Consider the following 20461-nt stretch of genomic DNA (forward strand, 5'->3'; position numbering starts at 1 on the left):
TGTCAAAGACTCCAGCCAGCCTAGTCATAGACTGTTGTCTCTTCCACCACACGGCAAGCGGTACCGGAGTGCCAAGTCTAGGTCCAAAATGCTTCTTAACAGATTCTACCCCCAAGCCATAAGACTCCTGAACGGCTAATCAAAAGGCTACCCAGACTATTTAAATTGCCGTTCCCCTCCCCCACCCCCTCTTTTAAACTGCTGCTACTCCCTGATTATTATCTATACATAATCACTCTACCGACATGTACATGTTACCTCAATTACCTCAACTAACCTGTGCTCTGTACCGGTACCCCCCTGTAAATAGCATACTGTTATTTTAATGCTGCTGTTTAATTATTTGTTGTTTTTATTTTTTAATTATCTATTTTTTACTTAAATCTTAATTTTATTAAAACTGCATTGTCGGTTAAGGGCTTGTTAGTAAGCATTTCACTGTTGTAATCGGCTTTTAATTTCCTCATGCATTAGCTATGTGACTGAGAGTGATAGTTTTGATTGTGATAGTTCTGCATGTTGTGGTATGCATGGGTTCTGTACAGCTGTGTTGTAGCCATATATAGGTCAGATATAAGCGCACACTGTACCTATTCACACACGCTCAGAATCACACACACACAAGCTCAGAATCACATACACACACTCAGAATCACATGCACATACGCTCAGAATCACATACACACGCTCAGAATCACATGCACATACGCTCAGAATCACATACACACGCTCAGAACCACATACACACGCTCAGAATAACATACACACACGCTCAGAATCACATGCACATACGCTCAGAATAACATACACACACGCTCAGAATCACATGCACACACGCTCAGATTCACATGCACATACGCTCAGAATCAAATACACACGCTCAGAATCACATGCACACGCTCAGAATCACATGCACATACGCTCAGAATCACATACACACGCTCAGAATCACATGCACACACGCTCAGAATCACATACACACGCTCAGAATCACATACACACGCTCAGAATCACATACACACACGCTCAGAATCACATACACACACTCAGAATCACATACACACGCTCAGAATCACATACACACGCTCAGAATCACATACACACACGCTCAGAATCACATACACACACGCTCAGAATCACATACACACACTCAGAATCACATGCACATACGCTCAGAATCACATGCACATACGCTCAGAATCACATGCACATACACTCAGAATCACATACACACGCTCAGAATCACATACACACGCTCAGAATCAAATACACACGCTCAGAATCACATACACACGCTCAGAATCACATACACACACGCTCAGAATCACATACACACGCTCAGAATCACATGCACACGCTCAGAATCACATACACACACGCTCAGAATCACATACACACGCTCAGAATCACATGCACATACGCTCAGAATCACATACACACGCTCAGAATCACATGCACACACGCTCAGAATCACATACACACGCTCAGAATCACATACACACGCTCAGAATCACATACACACACGCTCAGAATCACATACACACACTCAGAATCACATACACACGCTCAGAATCACATACACACGCTCAGAATCACATACACACACGCTCAGAATCACATACACACACGCTCAGAATCACATACACACGCTCAGAATCACATACACACGCTCAGAATCACATACACACGCTCAGAATCACATACACACACGCTCAGAATCACATACACACGCTCAGAATCACATACACACGCTCAGAATCACATACACACGCTCAGAATCACATACACACACGCTCAGAATCACATACACACACGCTCAGAATCACATACACACACGCTCAGAATCACATACACACGCTCAGAATCACATACACACGCTCAGAATCACATACACACGCTCAGAATCACATACACACACGCTCAGAATCACACACTCATGCTAACATGCATGTTTAGGAGACGCCACATGTCGAAAGCTTGTTCCATGTTAAATGCCTGTCTGAGTGTGTGTTTGTGTGTCTGTTTGTCGGCCTGTGTGTGTGCGTGCTTTCCCTGTGTTTAGGTAGGTAGCATGGCTTGCTGAAAGCAGAGTGACGCAAGGCGATTTGTGTCATCTGAAGATTTGTTCCAGTGACTTAATGCCATGCTTAGTCACATCCCCAAACTCTCCTCCAGACTGACAAGGAAGACATACAGAGCACACAACATCCCCTCCTTTTATCCCAAACCCATACCAAGTGTTATAAGGATGAAACACTGACAGACAGCTCATCAAATAATGGTTTTCGTAAATCTAGTTATCTTTGAGTTATCTCTACCTCTCCTTTTACTCTTCCTCTCTCCTCCTCCCTCAACTCCCTAGATAAAATAAAAAATAAAAAAAATATGCCATTTAGCAGACGCTTTTATCCAAAGCGACTTACAAGTCATGTGTGCATACATTCTATGTATGGGTGGTCCCGGGAATCGAACCCACTACCCTGGCATTACAAGCGCCATGCTCTACCAACTGAGCTACAGAAGGACCACTCCTTCCCTAACGCCTCTCTCCTCCTCCCTCAACTCCCTAGATGTACCTCACTCCACTCCTTCCCTAACGCCTCTCTCCTCCTCCCTTAACTCCCTAGATGTACCTCACTCCACTCCTTCCCGAACGCCTCTCTCCTCCTCCTCAACTCCCTAGATGTACCTCACTCCACTCCTTCCCTAACGCCTCTCTCCTCCTCCCTCAACTCCCTAGATGTACCTCACTCCACTCCTTCCCTAACGCCTCTCCTCCTCCCTCAACTCCCTAGATGTACCTCACTCCACTCCTTCCCTAATGCCTTTCTCCTCCTCCCTCAACTCCCTAGATGTACCTCACTCCACTCCTTCCCTAACGCCTCTCTCCTCCTCCCTCAACTCCCTAGATGTACCTCACTCCACTCCTTCCCTAACGCCTCTCTCCTCCTCCCTCAACTCCCTAGATGTACCTCACTCCACTCCTTCCCTAATGCCTTTCTCCTCCTCCCTCAACTCCCTAGATGTACCTCACTCCACTCCTTCCCTAACGCCTCTCTCCTCCTCCCTCAACTCCCTAGATGCACCTCACTCTACTCCTTCCCTAATGCCTTTTTCCTCCTCCATCTTCTCCCCAGATCTACCTCACTCCACTCCTTCCCTAATGCCTTTTTCCTCCTCCATCTTCTCCCAAGATCCACCTCACTCCACTCCTTCCCTAATGCCTTTCTCCTCCTCCATCTTCTCCCAAGATCCACCTCACTCCACTCCTTCCCTAATGCCTTTCTCCTCCTCCATCGACTCCCCAGATCTACCTCACTCCACTCCTCTCGCTCCTTCTTAACCTCTCTGCCATCCTGACGTTACCGTATACACTATATCCTATATATACTGTATCATATATCCTAAATACTGTATCATATATCCTTTATCATTTACCATATATGCTCTATACTGTATCCTATATACTGTATACTGTATCCTGTATCCTATTCCCTATATCATATATTATATATACTGTATCGTATATACTGTATCCTATACCCTGTGTACTGTATCATATATCTGATGTACTGTAGCCGTTACACTGTATCCTACTGTATATTGAGGATCCTATATACTGTATCATATATCCTATGTACTGTGTAATTTACACTCTATCCTACTGTATATCCTGTATCCTATATACTGTATCCTATATCCTATATACTGTAACCTATATCCTGTATCCTATACCCTATATACTCTATCCTATATCCTGTATCCTATACCCTATATACTGTATCCTATACCCTATATCATGTGTCCTATATATCCTATATCCTGTATCCTATACCCTATATCCTGCATTATGTAGCCTGTATACTGTAACATATGCCCTATATCCTTTATCCTATACCCTATATACTGTATCCTATACCCTATATCATTTACATTTAAGTCATTTAGCAGACGCTCTTATCCAGAGCGACTTACAAATTGGTGCATACACCTTATGACATCCAGTGGAGCAGCCACTTACAATAGTGCATCTAAATCTTTTTAGGGGGGGTGAGAAGGATTACTTACCCTATCCTAGGTCCTATATCCTTTGTCCTTTACCCTATATCCTGTATACTATACCCTATATCCTGCATTATGTACCCGGTCTACTGTATCTTATGCCCTATAGCCTGTATCTTATACCCTATATCCTGTATCCTATACCCTATATCCTGTATCTTATACCCTATATCCTGTATCATATCCCCTTTTTCCTGCATCCTATACCCTATGTAGTGAATCCTATATACTGTGTCCTATATACTGTATCTTATATCCCATATATTGTAACCTATATCACATATATTCTATATCCTGAATAATCTATCATATATCTTATATTCCATATCCTATATCCATATGCTATATCCATATGCTATATTCCATATGCTATATCCTATATACTGTATTAAGTATACTATATCCTACATCTTATATTATATGGCCTATATTCTAAATCCTATATACCGGATATTATTTCCTATACCATATATCCTATATACTGTGTCCTATTTACTGTATCCTATCCAGTATCAGTCAAAAGTTTGGACACACCTACTGATTCAAGAGGTTTTATTTTTAAAAACTATGTTCTACATTGAAGAATAATAATGAAGACATCAAAACTATAAAATAACACATATTGATTCAAGTAGTAAGAAAAAAGTGTTTGACATTCTGCAAAGGGATCCTGAGTGACGCAGCAATCTAAGGCACTGCATCTCAGTCCTAGAGGCGTCACTACAGATACCATGGTTCCAATCCAGGCTGTATCACAACTGGCAGTTATTGGGAATCCCATAGGGCGGCGCACAATTGGACCAGCATCATCCTGGTTTGACCATTGTAGGCCGTCATTGTAACTACAGGAAGCATTTGGTCGGAGTCATTGCAGCTAAATATTCAATCAATCGCTATACCAGTCTGCTGTTCCCACATGCTTCAAGAGGGCCACCATTGTTCCTGTTCCCAAGAAAGCTAAGGTAACTGAGCTAAACGACTACCGCCCCGTAGCACTCACTTCCGTCATCATGAAGTGCTTTGAGAGACTAGTCAAGGACCATATCACCTCCACCCTACCTGACACCCTAGACCCACTCCAATTTGCTTACCACCCAAATAGGTCCACAGAATATGCAATCTCAACCACACTGCACACTGCCCTAACCCAACTGGACAAGAGGAATACCTATGTGAGAATGCTGTTCATCGACTACAGCTCGGCATTCAACACCATAGTACCCTCCAGGCTCGTCATCAAGCTCGAGACCCTGGGTCTCGACCCCGCCCTGTGCCACTGGGTACTGGACTTCCTGACGGGCCGCCCCCAGGTGGTGAGGGTAGGCAACAACATCTCCTCCCCGCTGATCCTCAACACGGGGGCCCCACAAGGGTGCGTTCTGAGCCCTCTCCTGTACTCCCTGTTCACCCACGACTGCGTGGCCACGCACGCCTCCAACTCAATCATCAAGTTTGCGGACGACACAACAGTGGTAGGCTTGATTACCAACAACGACGAGACGGCCTACAGGGAGGAGGTGAGGGCCCTCGGAGTGTGGTGTCAGGAAAATAACCTCACACTCAACGTCAACAAAACTAAGGAGATGATTGTGGACTTCAAGAAACAGCAGAGGGAACACCCCCCTATCCACATTGATGGAACAGTAGTGGAGAGGGTAGCAAGTTTTAAGTTCCTCGGCATACACATCACAGACAAACTGAATTGGTCCACTCACACTGACAGCGTCGTGAAGAAGGCGCAGCAGTGCCTCTTCAACCTCAGGAGGCTGAAGAAATTCGGCTTGTCACCAAAAGCACTTACAAACTTCTACAGATGCACAATCTAGAGCATCCTGGCGGGCTGTATCACCGCCTGGTACGGCAACTGCTCCGCCCTCAACCGTAAGGCTCTCCAGAGGGTAGTGAGGTCTGCACAACGCATCACCGGGGGCAAACTACCTGCCCTCCAGGACACCTACACCACCCGATGTTACAGGAAGGCCATAAAGATCATCAAGGACATCAACCACCCGAACCACTGCCTGTTCACCCCGCTATCATCCAGAAGGCGAGGTCAGTACAGGTGCATCAAAGCTGGGACCGAGAGACTGAAAAACAGCTTCTATCTCAAGGCCATCAGACTGTTAAACAGCCACCACTAACATTGAGTGGCTGCTGCCAACACACTGTCATTGACACTGACCCAACTCCAGCCACTTTAATAATGGGAATTGATGGGAAATGATGTAAATATATCACTAGCCACTTTAAACAATGCTACCTTATATAATGTTACTTACCCTACATTATTCATCTCATATGCATACGTATATACTGTACTCTACATCATCGACTGCATCCTTATGTAATACATGTATCACTAGCCACTTTAACTATGCCACTTTGTTTACTTTGTCTACATACTCATCTCATATGTATATACTGTACTCGATACCATCTACTGTATGCTGCTCTGTACCATCACTCATTCATATATCTTTATGTACATATTCTTTATCCCCTTACACTGTGTATAAGACAGTAGTTTTGGAATTGTTAGTTAGATTACTTGTTGGTTATCACTGCATGGTCGGAACTAGAAGCACAAGCATTTCGCTACACTCGCATTAACATCTGCTAACCATGTGTATGTGACAAATAACATTTGATTTGATTAGATTTTTTAAATGTGGCACAACCAGTTATGGGCCATTACTTTTCCACACAGGGGAACTGGGGGTTGCATAACTTTGTTGATTAAATAAATAAAATAATTATCCAATTGTTGTTGTATTTGTTCACTCAGGTTCCCTGTATCTAATATTAGGTTTTGGTTGAAGAGCTGAAAACATTCAGTATCAAAAATATGCAAAAAATAGAGATTCAGAAAGGGGCAAATACTTTTTCACAGCACTGTATTTCTGACCCTAGTTACTACTAAAGTCAGATCTGTAAGGTTTGTGACCCTCTAACACCCTGATCACCTCACCATAGTCCCTCTAACACCCTGATCACCTCACCATAGTCCCTCTAACACCCTGATCACCTCACCATAGACCCTCTAACACCCTCATCACCTCACCATAGACCACCACCCTGATCACCTCACCATAGTCCCTCTAACACCCTGATCACCTCACCATAGTCCACCCTGATCTAACACCCTGTCCCTCTAACACCCTGATCACCTCACCATAGTCCCTCTAACACCCTGATCACCTCACCATAGACCCTCTAACACCCTGATCACCTCACCATAGTCCCTCTAACACCCTGATCACCTCACCATAGACCCTCTAACACCCTGATCACCTCACCATAGTCCCTCTAACACCCTGATCACCTCACCATAGTCCCTCTAACACCCTGATCACCTCACCATAGACCCTCTAACACCCTGATCACCTCACCATAGTCCCTCTAACACCCTCATCACCTCACCACCCTCTAACACCCTGATCACCTCACCATAGATCACCTCACCCTCACCATAGACCCTCTAACACCCTGATCACCTCACCATAGACCCTCTAACACCCTGATCACCTCACCATAGACCCTCTAACACCCTGATCACCTCACCATAGACCCTCTAACACCCTGATCACCTCACCATAGACCCTCTAACACCCTGATCACCTCACCATAGACCCTCTAACACCCTGATCACCTCACCATAGACCCTCTAACACCCTGATCACCTCACCATAGACCCTCTAACACCCTGATCACCTCACCATAGACCATCTAACACCCTGATCACCTCACCATAGACCCTCTAACACCCTGATCACCTCACCATAGACCCTCTAACACCCTCATCACCTCACCATAGACCCTCTAACACCCTGATCAGTTAGGTAGGCTAACTGCTAGACCGTATCACCTCACCATAGACCCTCACTATGTCTAACTGCCAAGCTACCTGCCCCGGATCCCCTGAGTGACGCAGCAGTCTAAGGCACTGCATCTCAGTCCTAGAGGCGTCACTACAGATACCATGGTTCTAATCCAGGCTGTATCACAACTGGCAGTTATTGGGAATCCCATAGGGCGGCGCACAATTGGACCAGCATCATCCTGGTTTGACCGTTGTAGGCCGTCATTGTAACTACAGGAAGCATTTGGTCGGAGTCATTGCAGCTAAATATTCAATCAATCCCTATACCAGTCTGCTGTTCCCACATGCTTCAAGAGGGCCACCATTGTTCCTGTTCCCAAGAAAGCTAAGGTAACTGAGCTAAACGACTACCACCCCGTAGCACTCACTTCCGTCATCATGAAGTGCTTTGAGAGACTAGTCAAGGACCATATCACCTCCACCCTACCTGACACCCTAGACCCACTCCAATTTGCTTACCACCCAAATAGGTCCACAGAATATGCAATCTCAACCACACTGCACACTGCCCTAACCCAACTGGACAAGAGGAATACCTATGTGAGAATGCTGTTCATCGACTACAGCTCGGCATTCAACACCATAGTACCCTCCAGGCTCGTCATCAAGCTCGAGACCCTGGGTCTCGACCCCGCCCTGTGCCACTGGGTGCTGGACTTCCTGACGGGCCGCCCCCAGGTGGTGAGGGTAGGCAACAACATCTCCTCCCCGCTGATCTAACACCCTGATCACCTCACCATAGTCCCTCTAACACCCTGATCACCTCACCATAGTCCCTCTAACACCCTGATCAGTTAGGTAGGCTCACCTCACCATAGACCCTCACTATGTCTAACTGCCAAGCTACCTGCCGCGGATCCCCTCACCATAGACCCTTCACAGTGGTGTAAAGTACTTAAGTAAAAATACTTTAAAGTACTTAATTTTTTAAATTTTTTATTTCACCTTTATTTATCCAGGTAGGCTAGTTTATAACAAGTTCTAGTTTGCAATTGCGACCAAGCCAAGACAAAGCAAAGCAGGTCGACACATACAACAACACAGAGTTACACATGGAATAAACAAACATACAATCAATGATAAAGTAGAAAAATCGACATACAGCATGTGCAAATGAGGTAGGATAAGAGAGGTAAGGCAATAAATAGGCCATGGTGGCAAAGTAATTACATTATAGCAATTAAACACTGGAATGGTAGGATGTGCAAGTTGAGATACTGGGGTGCAAAGGAGCAAAATAAATAAATACAGTATGGGGATGAGGTAGATTGGATGGGCTATTTACAGATTAGCTATGTACAGGTGCAGAGATCTGTGAGCTGCTCTGACAGCTGGTGCTTAAAGTAGGTGAGGGACTTGAGAGTCTCCAGTTTCAGAGATTTTTGCATTTCGTCCCAGTCATTGGCAGCAGAGAACTGGAAGGAGAGGCGGCCAAAGGAAGAATTGGCTTTGGGGGTGACCAGTGAGATATACCTGCTGGAGCATGTGCTACGGGTGGGTGCTGCTATGGTGACCAGTGAGTTGAGATACGGCGCTTCTTTACCTAGCAGAAACGTGTAGATGACCTGGAGCCAGTGGGTTTGGCGACGAGTATGATGCGAGGGCCAGCCAACGAGAGCATACAGGTCGCAGTGATGGGTAGTATATGGGGCTTTGGTGACAAAATGGATGGCATGGTGATAGACTGCATTCAATTTGTTGAGTAGAGTGTTGGAGGCTATTTTGTAAATGACATCGCCGAAGTCGAGGATCGGTAGGATGGTCAGTTTTACGAGGGTATGTTTGGCTGCATGAGTGAAGGATGCTTTGTTGTGGAATAGGAAGCTGATTCTAGATGTAATGTTTATATTCGTCTGGAAGGAGAGTTTACAGTCTAACCAGACACCTAGGTATTTGTAGTTGTCCACATATTCTAAGTCAGAACCGTCCAGAGTAGTGATGCTGCACGGGCGGGCAGGTGCGGGCAGCGATCGGTTGAAGAGCATGCACTTAGTTTTACTTGCATTTAAGAGCAGTTGGAGGCCACGGGAAGGAGAGTTGTATGGCATTTAAGCTCATCTGGAGGTTATTTAAAACACAGTGTCCAACGAAGGGCCAGAGGTATACAGAATGGTGTCGTCTGATTAGAGGTGTATCAAAAAATCACCAGCAGCGAGAGCGACATCATTGATGTATACAGAGAAGAGAGTCGGCCCAAGAATTGAACCCTGTGGCATCCCCATAAAGACTGCCAAAGGTCCAGACAACAGGCCCTCCGATTTGACATACTGAACTCTATCGGGGAAGTAGTTGGTGAACCAAGCGAGGCAATCATTTGAGAAACCAAGGCTATTGAGTCTGCCAATAAGAATGTGATTGACAGAGTCGAAAACCTTAGCCAGGTCGATGAATACGGCTGCACAGTAATGTCTCTCATCGATGGCGGTTACTACTTAAGTAGTACTATTTTTGACAACTTCTACTTTTGTTTCACTAGAAAATAATGTTCCAAATGTATGATTCATACTTTTACTTTTGATACTTAAGTATATTTTAGCAATCAAGTGATATTTCACCGGGTGATATTCACTTTTACTTGAGTCATTTTCTATTATGGTATCTTTACTTTTACGCAAGTGTGACAGTACTTTTTCCACCACTGACCTTTCTTTAGATTTCCCACCTACCCTCTCTCTATATATCCCCCATATCTCTCTCTATATATCCCCCATATCTCTCTCTCTATATATATCCCCCATCTCTCTCTCTATATATATATCCCCCATATCTCTCTATATATCCCCCATATCTCTCTCTCTATATATATATCCCCCATATCTCTCTCTCTCTATATATATCCCCCATATCTCTCTCTCTATATATATCCCCCATCTCTATATATATATCCCCATATCTCTCTCTATATATCCCCCATATCTCTCTCTATATATATATCCCCCATCTCTCTCTATATATATATATCCCCCATATCTCTCTCTATATATCCCCCATATCTCTCTCTCTCTATATATCCCCCCATCTCTCTCTCTATATATATATCCCCCATCTCTCTATATATATATATATATATATCTCTATAAATATCCCCCATCACTCTCTCTATATATATATCCCCCATCTCTCTCTCTATATATATATCCCCCATCACTCTCTCTATATATCCCCCATATCTCTCTCTATAAATATCCCCCATCTCTCTCTATATATATATCCCCCATCACTCTCTCTATATATATATCCCCCATCTCTCTCTCTATATATATATCCCCCATCACTCTCTCTCTATAAATATCCCCCATCACTCTCTCTCTATATTTATCCCCCATCACTCTCTCTATATATATATCCCCCATCTCTCTCTATATATATATATCCCCCATCACTCTCTCTATATATATCCCCATCTCTCTCTCTATATATATATCCCCCATCTCTCTCTCTCTCTATATATCCCCCATCACTCTCTCTATATATATATCCCCCATCACTCTCTCTATATATATATCCCCCATCACTCTCTCTCTATATATATATATCCCCCATCTCTCTCTATATATATATCCCCATCTATCTCTATATATATATCCCCCATCTCTCTCTCTATATATATATCCCCCATCACTCTCTCTATATATATATCCCTCATCTCTCTCTCTCTATATATATCCCCCATATCTCTCTCTATATATATATCCCCCATCTCTCTCTATATATATATATCCCCCATCTCTCTCTCTATATATATATCCCCATCTCTCTCTATATATATATATCCCCCATCTCTCTATATATATATATATATATCCCCATCTCTCTCTCTATATATATATCCCCCATCACTCTCTCTATATATATATATCCCCATCACTCTCTCTCGCTCCCTCTCTCTTTCTCTCTTTCTTTCTCTTTCTCTCTCGGACTGTCTTTCTATATATATATATATATATATATCTTTCTCTCTCTCTCTCTGATCTGAAGGAAAATAGGTGAAAAGAGGTGAAAGGTCAAAAATGAAGTAAGTTAAACAAAATGTAAGGCACTGTAATACATGCAACCTAAATATGGAGTTAATATGTCAAAATCAGACTTTCTCCTCAGGTCTAACAAGACCAGTTTAAATCAATTCAATCTGTCTATTCACCATTTAAACCTCCAAAAGTCCCTCATCGTCAAATTAGGATTTAATCGCCAGATAAAATAAAAAGTGGTAAGCTTCCATTCAAGCTTTATTGGTGAGCTAAAACAAAATATTGGAAAGTGTCAATGTACCTTGAAGGGATACTTTGGAATTTTGACAATGAGGCGCTTTATCTAAAATGCCTTCAGGAAGTATTCATACCCCTTGACTTATTCCAACCTTATTTGGTTGTGTTACAGCCTGAATTCAAAATGTATTGAATCTATTTTTTTCTCTCTCACTCATTTACACACAATAACCTATAATGACAAAGTGGAAACAGGTTTTTCAAAATGTTAGCAAATTTTGAAAAAATGTAATTACAAAAATATCTAATTTATATACAGTAAGTATTACACTCCTGGGTTAATACTTTATAGCAGCACCTGTGAGTCTTTTGGGGTAAGTCTCTGAGCTCTGCACACCTGGATTGTACAATATTTGCATGTTACTATTTGTAAAATTCTTCAAGCTCTGTCAAGTTGATTGTTGATCATTGCTAGACAGCTATTTCCAAGTTTTGCTATAGATTTTCAAGCTATTTTCAAACCGCTCAGGAACATTCAATGTCATCTTGAAAAGAAACTCCAGTGTGGATTTGGCCTTGTGTTTTAGGTTATTGTCCTGCTGAAAGGTGAATTTGTCTGTTGGAAAGTGTCTGTTGGAATTTGTCAGTGTCTGTTGGAAAGCAGAGGTTTTCCTCTAGGATGTTGCCTGAACTTATAGCTGTTTTTATCCTAAAAAACTCCAGAGTCCTTGCCAATGACAAGCATTCCCATAACATGATGCAGCAACCACCATGTTTGAAAATATGAAGAGTGGTACACAGTAATGTGTTATGTTGTATTTCCCACAAACCTATCGCTTTGTATTCAGGACAAAAGGTTAATATATTTGCCACATTACTTAAATGCCTCGTTGCAAACAGGATGCATGTTTTGGAGTATTTGTATTCTATACAGGCTTCCTTTTTTTCACTCTGTCATTTATGTCAGTTTTCTCATTTCATAATCATTAAACTCTCACTTTTTTTAAAATCACCATTGGCCTCATGGTGAAATCCCTGAGCCGCTGCCTTCCTCTCCAGCAACTGAGTTAGGAAGGACGACAGTATATTTGTAGTGACTGGGTGTATTGATACACTATCCAAAGCCTAATTAGTAACTTAACCATGCTGAAAGGGATATTCAGCGTCTGCACTTTTTATTTTTAAACATCTACCAATCGGTGCCCTTTTTTTTTTTGAAATGTTGAAAAACCTCTCTGATCTTTGTGATTGAATCTGTGCTTAAAATGCACTACTCAATTGAGGGACCATGCAGATAATGGTACGTGTGGGGTACAGAGATGGGGAAGTCATTCAAATGTTAACCACTGTTATTGAACACAGAATTAATCCATGCAATTTATTATACGATTTGTTAATCACATTTTTACTCCTGAATTTGTAGATGTCAAGAGTAATTTTGCGCTTTCCTCTCCAAATAGGGATCACTTAGTGTTCCTCTGTTTTATCCTGCAGACACCCCACTGTGAGCCAGCAGACAACACACACACACACACACACACACACACACACACACACACACACACACACACACACACACACCACAAACCCCTTACGATACACAGAGTATTACATGTTTTGCTTATGGGCAAGTGTGTGTGCTAGTGTGCGTATGTGTGTTTATATGTTCATATCTGTGCGTGTGTGCGTGTGATAAGCTCACCCAAGTAAGAATTGGGACACCATGCATAAACCAGCAAGACATATTTCTCTCCATCTGTCCTAATAATTATTTATGCATGTAGACTGATAAGGCCCGTATGGCTCAATATGTACTGATATTCTGGCTCGTGTGTATGAGTGAACACATCTCTGTTTATAGTTCATGTTGAGGGTGTGTTTGTGTGTGTGTGTATGTGTGTGTGTGTGTGTGTGTGTGGACGTGTTTAACTATTCTTGTGGGGACGAGAAGTAAACAAACTAAATTTGACCAACTGGGGACATTTTTGTTAGTCTCCACATGGTCAAATGCTATTTCTAGGGGGTTTAGGGTTAAGGTTAGGATTAGTGTTATTGTTAGAATTACGTTAAGGGTTAGAGTTAGGAGCAAGGGTTCGTTTTTAGCTTAGGGGTAGGAATCTAGGCTTAGGTCTATGGTTATGGTTAAGATTAGGTTTTTGTTGTTAGGGTTAGGGTAAGAGTACTGGTTAGGGTTAGGTTTAGGGTCAGGCGTTAGGGAAAATAGGGTTTTGAATGGGACTGAATTGTGTTTCCCCACAAGTTTAGCTGTACAAGACTGTGTGTGTGTGTGTGTGTGTGTGTGTGTGTGTGTGTGTGTGTGTGTGTGTGTGTGTGTGTGTGTGTGTGTGTGTGTGTGTGTGTGTGTGTGTGTGTGTGTGTGTGTGTGTGTGTGTGTGTGTGTGTGTGTGTGTGTGTGTGTGTGTAAATAATCAGTATGAGTCAGCTCAGCCAGGTCACCCGTGATACAAGTCAGTATTCGACGTCAATCAATGTCTATGGATTTCGGGACGTGGAAACCGGCCACTAGAGGCAACCGTGAGCACTGTTAGCTTCAAGTAGTTTTCAGTTTTATTAAGGCGTTGTGGCAGATGGGCATAAGCATCTGCCTCGGATTCCAAAGTTTGTATGTTTAAATCCAGTTATAGAAAGTCGTTTTTGATATTTTTGTTTTAAGCCTGTCCCAAACCTTAACCCCCCAGCTAGCAATGAGGAATCAACCCAGAAGCGGCCCTCTTCCAGGTGGCCAGAACTGATTGAATTGGCCCAGAATCGAGTGTCGGACACGGCCCAGAATCAGCCCAAGTACATCAGGCCGTTTCTGTCTACCAGAATCCCCCCAGAAGCGGCCCAATGCAAATTCAAATAAATGTATAAAAATGTTCCAGATTTATTCATTTTAAATATGACTATTATACATACAAATTACCCCCTTTTCGTCATATCCATGTCCCATCGCTGCAACTCCCGTATGGCCTCGGGAGCGGCGAAGGTCAAGAGCCATGCGTCCCCCCGAAACACAACCCAGCCAATGTGTCAGAGGAACCACCGTACACCTGATGACCGTGTCGGCATGCATGTGCCTGGCCCGCCACAGGAGTCGCTACAGCACGGTGGGACAAGGACATCCCGGCCGGCCAAACTCTCCCCTAATCCGGATGACGTTGGGCCAATTGTGCTTTGCTTCATGGGTCTCCCGTTCATGGCCAGCACGGGCTTAAACCACTGTGCCACTTGCACAAAGTATCAAAATACTCAAATATTACTTCAACAGGACTCTTAAATCATTTCATTTAAATGTTATTTTTTGATCACAGAAACATTGAAAACATATGGAAAAATAAATACATAATGAAGTGTTAATTATATAAAGCAGCATGTGTAATCATCTGCCAGAGAGTAACCACAATCAGCCCGATCCCCAACTAATACATGGGGCAGATGGGGCAGATAACTCACTCACACCGGAATCGGCCCGAGTTCAATCCCCACATCCTAGCCATAAGTAATACTTAGGCCACATGACGTCGGCCGAGTCTGATTCTCAGCCGTGTTCCCCGACTCTCAGCCAGAATCGGCCCAGATCCACTGTGCTAGCTGGGTCTTACCTTAACCAGAGTTAATTCCTACTGTAACCTTAACCCTTACCTTCAAAATTAAAACTTAATGCCTAAACTTAAACTTAACCACTTTGAAATGTAATGTCTGGAACAACTTCGGAAATTTGACATTTGAGAAACAAAGATAAACGTCTCACATGAGACTGTCAGAGTTTGTAGGAGTTAGCATTGCACATGGCAGACAGAGACAGAGTTAACAAGTTGAACGTGGTAATTCGTCTGTTGATTTGCATGATGAAAGTGGAGTAGGGGGAAGTTTCCCTTTGGACACAAGGCAGTTTAGCATCACACACATTGAGTTGAAGTTAGGACTTGGGAAATGTAAGCTGCTTCTATGTCTGTTCTTACTGGAAGATTCTACCTGCATCAATGACACTCTCAACTCCACAGATTGATTAGTGTTTCTGGTAGACTGTTACCTCTCAAAGCGCTGCTCGGCATAATTGTGCGTTTTGGGTCTGTTCATTGAAGGCACTCGGGGGCACACGCAGGCATACACACGTAGGCACACTACCGAATAGCTTCCCATGTGTACCTACAACATGTATCTACTATGACATGTTCCACATAACGGTCCATGGCTCATTCTACCCCCTTCTGTCTATGGCATTGTTGTACAATAGGCAGACACACACTGCCTATCCAAAATCAGACCAGCAACCGCTGATAATCGCTGATTATATGTCAATCTGGGCCCCCTCTCCCTGGGGAGACAAAACCAGCAGTGTGTGTATGTGTATGTGTATGTGTGCGTGTGTGTGTGTGTGTGTGTGTGTGTGTGTGTGTGTGTGTGTGTGTGTGTGTGTGTGTGTGTGTGTGTGTGTGTGTGTGTGTGTGTGTGTGTGTGTGTGTGTGTGTGTGTGTGTGTGTGTGTGTGTGTGTGTGTGTGTGTGTGTGCGCGTGCATTCGGCGCATGCAATGTGCCTCCCTGTGGAGCACTGTAACCTCAGTGGAATATGCCAACGTCCAGATTATAACCCCTAGCAGGTTGAATGCCATTTTTTACAGCATCCTATCCATCTGTCCCATACCAGGCTGCAGACTGATGACATGTGGCCCCAGACCATGCTCTCACAGCTGTGGATCTTCCAACCCTAGGGCCCCTCCACAGTTGGCTTCGACCTAGTTCAGCATTAAAATATAATTTAGAAGGGAAGTGTTTTCTTGAATCAAAAAGATGCTGAGGGAAATTGGATTTGTCTCTACCTCACTTTCCAACTGCAAACTAGAAATATGAAGGACATTCACCAAGGACAATGAGGGACAATAGAAGTTGATTAGGAAAATACTTCTTTATTAGCAACCCCTTATGAACAAGAACACTGCGTCCTGTTTCTCCCAGTCAGTGTTTAGTGGCGGTGCTATCAGAGGAGTTGATGGAAAAGAACTCTTCAGCTGTGATATAGCTGACAGAGACAGTACACTCAGTACTGTTTCAACTGTCAATAATTATACATCAGGCCCTGTGAGGGGACTGATAATTAGTTCAGTTATTGTCAGGCGCTGTGCATACACAACACTCTAACATAGCTGTATAAAGGTTCATCTCAGTGTTATAACTGTTCACAGAAGTGCCACAGACAGGGTGGTGGTTAGTCCAGTTAGTGTGACTCATGTATCTGAAGGTTCATATCACTGCTGTAACCGTGACAAGATCTGCAACAGACGTGTGTAGAGTCATTTGTAGTAAAGCCAGGCTCGATCATATGGTTGGTGTGTGTTGAAGGCTGTAAGGCTTTTCATTAGTTAAATTAGAGAATGTGAATGTTCCCATTGATTGACCTCCACATCACACTTTTCATTACTAAATGAGAGATGTTTGGGATCACTTAGAAATGTCCTTGTTTTTGAAAGAAAATTAAAAAAATTGTCCATTAAAAGAACTTCAAATTTATCAGAAATATAGTGTAGACATTGTTAATGTTGTAAATTACTATTGTAGCTGGAAACGGTTGATATTTAATGGAATATCTACATAGGCGTACAGAGGCCCAATATCAGCAATCATCACTCCTGTGTTCCAATGGCACGTTGTGTTAGCTAATCCAAGTTTATCATTTTAAAAGTCTAATTGATCATTAGAAAACCTTTTTGCAATTACGTTTGCACAGTTGACAACTGTTAAAGAAGATTAAAGAAGCAATAAATCTGGCCTTCTTTAGACTAGTTGAGTATCTGGAGCATGTGGGTTCGATTACAGGCTCAAAATGAACTTTCTTCTGAAACTTCATCAGTCTATTCTTGTTCTGAGAAATGAAGGATATTCCATGTGTTGAATTGCCAATAAACTGAAGATCTCATACAACACTTTATACTACTCCCTTCACAGAACAGCGCAAACTGGCTCTAACCAGAATAGGCCCTGGTGCACAACTGAGTAAGAGGAGATGTACATTAGAGTGTCTAGTTTGAGAAACAGATGCCTCACAAGTCCTCAACTGGCAGCTTCATGAAATAAATAAAACACCAGTCTCAACGTCAACAGTGAAGAGGCGACTCCAGGATGCTGGACTTCTAGGCAGAGTTGAAAAAAAAAAGCCATATCTCAGACTGGCCAAGAAAAATAAAAGATTAAGATGGGCAAAAGAACACAGACACTGGACAGAGGAATATTGGAAAAAATTGTTATGGACAAACTAATCTAAGTTTGAGGTAATTGGAACACAAAGAAGAAGATTCGTGAGACGCAGAAAAAATTGAAAGATGTTGGAGGAGTGCTTGACGCCATCTGCTTTGCTGGTGGTAAAGTGGGAGATTTGTACAGGGTAAAAGGGATCTTGAAGAAGGAAGGCTATCATTCCATTTTGCAACGCCATGCCATACCCTGTGGACGGCGCTTAATTAGAGCCAATTTCCTCCTACAACAGGACAATGACCCAAAGCACAGCTCCAAACTGTGCAAGAACTAGTTAGGGAAAAAGCAGTCAGCTGGTATTCTGTCTATAATGGAGTGGCCAGCACGGTCACCGGATCTCAACTCTTTTGAGCTGTTGTGGGGGGCAGCTTGACCGTAAGAAGTGCCCATCAAGCCAATCCAACTTGTGGGAGGTGCTTCAGGAAGCATGGGGTGAAATATCTTTGGATTACCTCAACAAATTGACAACTAGAATGCCAAAGGTCTGCATGGCTGTAATTGCTGCAAATGGAAGATTCTTTGACGGAAGCAAAGTTTGAAGGACACAAATATTATTTCAATTTAAAATCATTATTTATAACCTTGTCAACATCTTGACTATATTTCCTATTCATTTTGCAACTCATTTCATGGATGTTTTCATGGAAAACAAGGACATTTCTAAGTGACCCCGAACTTTTGAACAGTAGTATATATGGAGGCATGGAGGACAGAGGGATGAATACATGGGTAAAGGATGGAGAGAAGAAATGAGGGGTTCATGGGGGTCTGGCTGTCCCTGTCAGAGTGGTCTCTACAGCACAATACAGCTCAATGTGGTCAATGAGTACCCAGCCTCTCTCTCTCTCTCTCTCTCTCTCTCTCTCTCTCTCTCTCTCTGGCTCTCTTTCTCTCGCTCTCTCTCTCTCACTCTCTCACTTTTTGTTTGAGTGCATCTGTATGCTGTAATGTGATGGTGTGTGTGTGTGTGTCTCACTCACTGTGTGTGTCCGTGTTTCTCCCATCTCCAGGGAAGCTGGCGCTAAGAACTGGGACACCGAGGGCTGCCAAACACTCACGTCTGCCGCCGTCCACACTAAATGCCTGTGCAGCAGGATCTCAACCTACGCTGTGCTAGCGCAACAAGCTAAAGACCCGGTGAGTCACATTTCCAGCTCCACTCGATTGCACTGGGGCTAACGCTAATTGGAGCCAACAAGCTAATGTGTTAGGGTGTTGGCATGTGGATATGTACAAGGTAGACTTAGGGTTACTTTGATTTGAACAGTCAACTCAGAAAGGGAGATGAATGAAATTCACTTGCTATCCTCCAGGTTTGAGATAGGACATAAACAACTGTATAAGTCAAAGTTGAAATAAATACAGCTGTGACATCTATACAACAGTCTTCTAAAATGTAATGGAGAATCTCCATTGGAATAGATTTTTAATCTCGGACTAGGCTTTATCTGTGGCCAGGAATCCAGCCTTAAGAGTTTTTGAGAGAGTGGATTTGTTGAAATCATATGACTAAAGATGCTGCCAGTCCCAAGACCACAGCAAAAATACATTTCATTTATCTGACTTTCATGTATCTGCATGTGCAGCGCTTTACATTTAGCCTCACAATGACGTATTTCACCATTTTCCTTTCAGGACAACCAGGGGCACAAGTAGAACACAACACTATTTCACATGAACAGCTGCATTCATTGACAAATAGCAATGTAAAAACAAGTTCTCACAAAGCAAAAAAAGTATAGCTGTAAGCTGTAAGTACAGAAATTTGCTCACTGGGAAAGAAATATCCAACTAATCAGTGACAACTATGTGCAGTTTGGAGTTTGTGACAGAAACTACAGTATGTGAGCGCATTATAGACACTATGTCCTGTGATTTCCTATGATCTTCTACACAGAAGAGCCCCTTACAGTATTATAGACACTATGTCCTGTGATTTCCTATGATCTTCTACACAGAAGAGCCCCTTACAGTATTATAGACACTATGTCCTGTGATTTCCTATGATCTTCTACACAGAAGAGCCCCTTACAGTATTATAGACACTATGTCCTGTGATTTC

General features: G+C 43.0%; 1 protein-coding gene across 9 annotated transcripts in view; it reads left to right on the plus strand.

Moving 5' to 3' along the window:
• The window catches only part of adgrb2 (adhesion G protein-coupled receptor B2), a 551118-nt gene that overhangs the window by 412698 nt on the left and 117959 nt on the right, over positions 1-20461 (plus strand). For all 9 annotated transcript variants that reach the window (XM_052472482.1, XM_052472488.1, XM_052472490.1 and 6 more), the window contains one exon: positions 19410-19536. In XM_052472482.1, coding sequence (XP_052328442.1) covers positions 19410-19536 — 127 coding nt within the window. The remainder of the gene's footprint in view (positions 1-19409; positions 19537-20461) is intronic.

Source organism: Oncorhynchus keta, chromosome 20 (assembly GCF_023373465.1).
Source record: "Oncorhynchus keta strain PuntledgeMale-10-30-2019 chromosome 20, Oket_V2, whole genome shotgun sequence".
Lineage (NCBI taxonomy): Eukaryota > Metazoa > Chordata > Actinopteri > Salmoniformes > Salmonidae > Oncorhynchus > Oncorhynchus keta.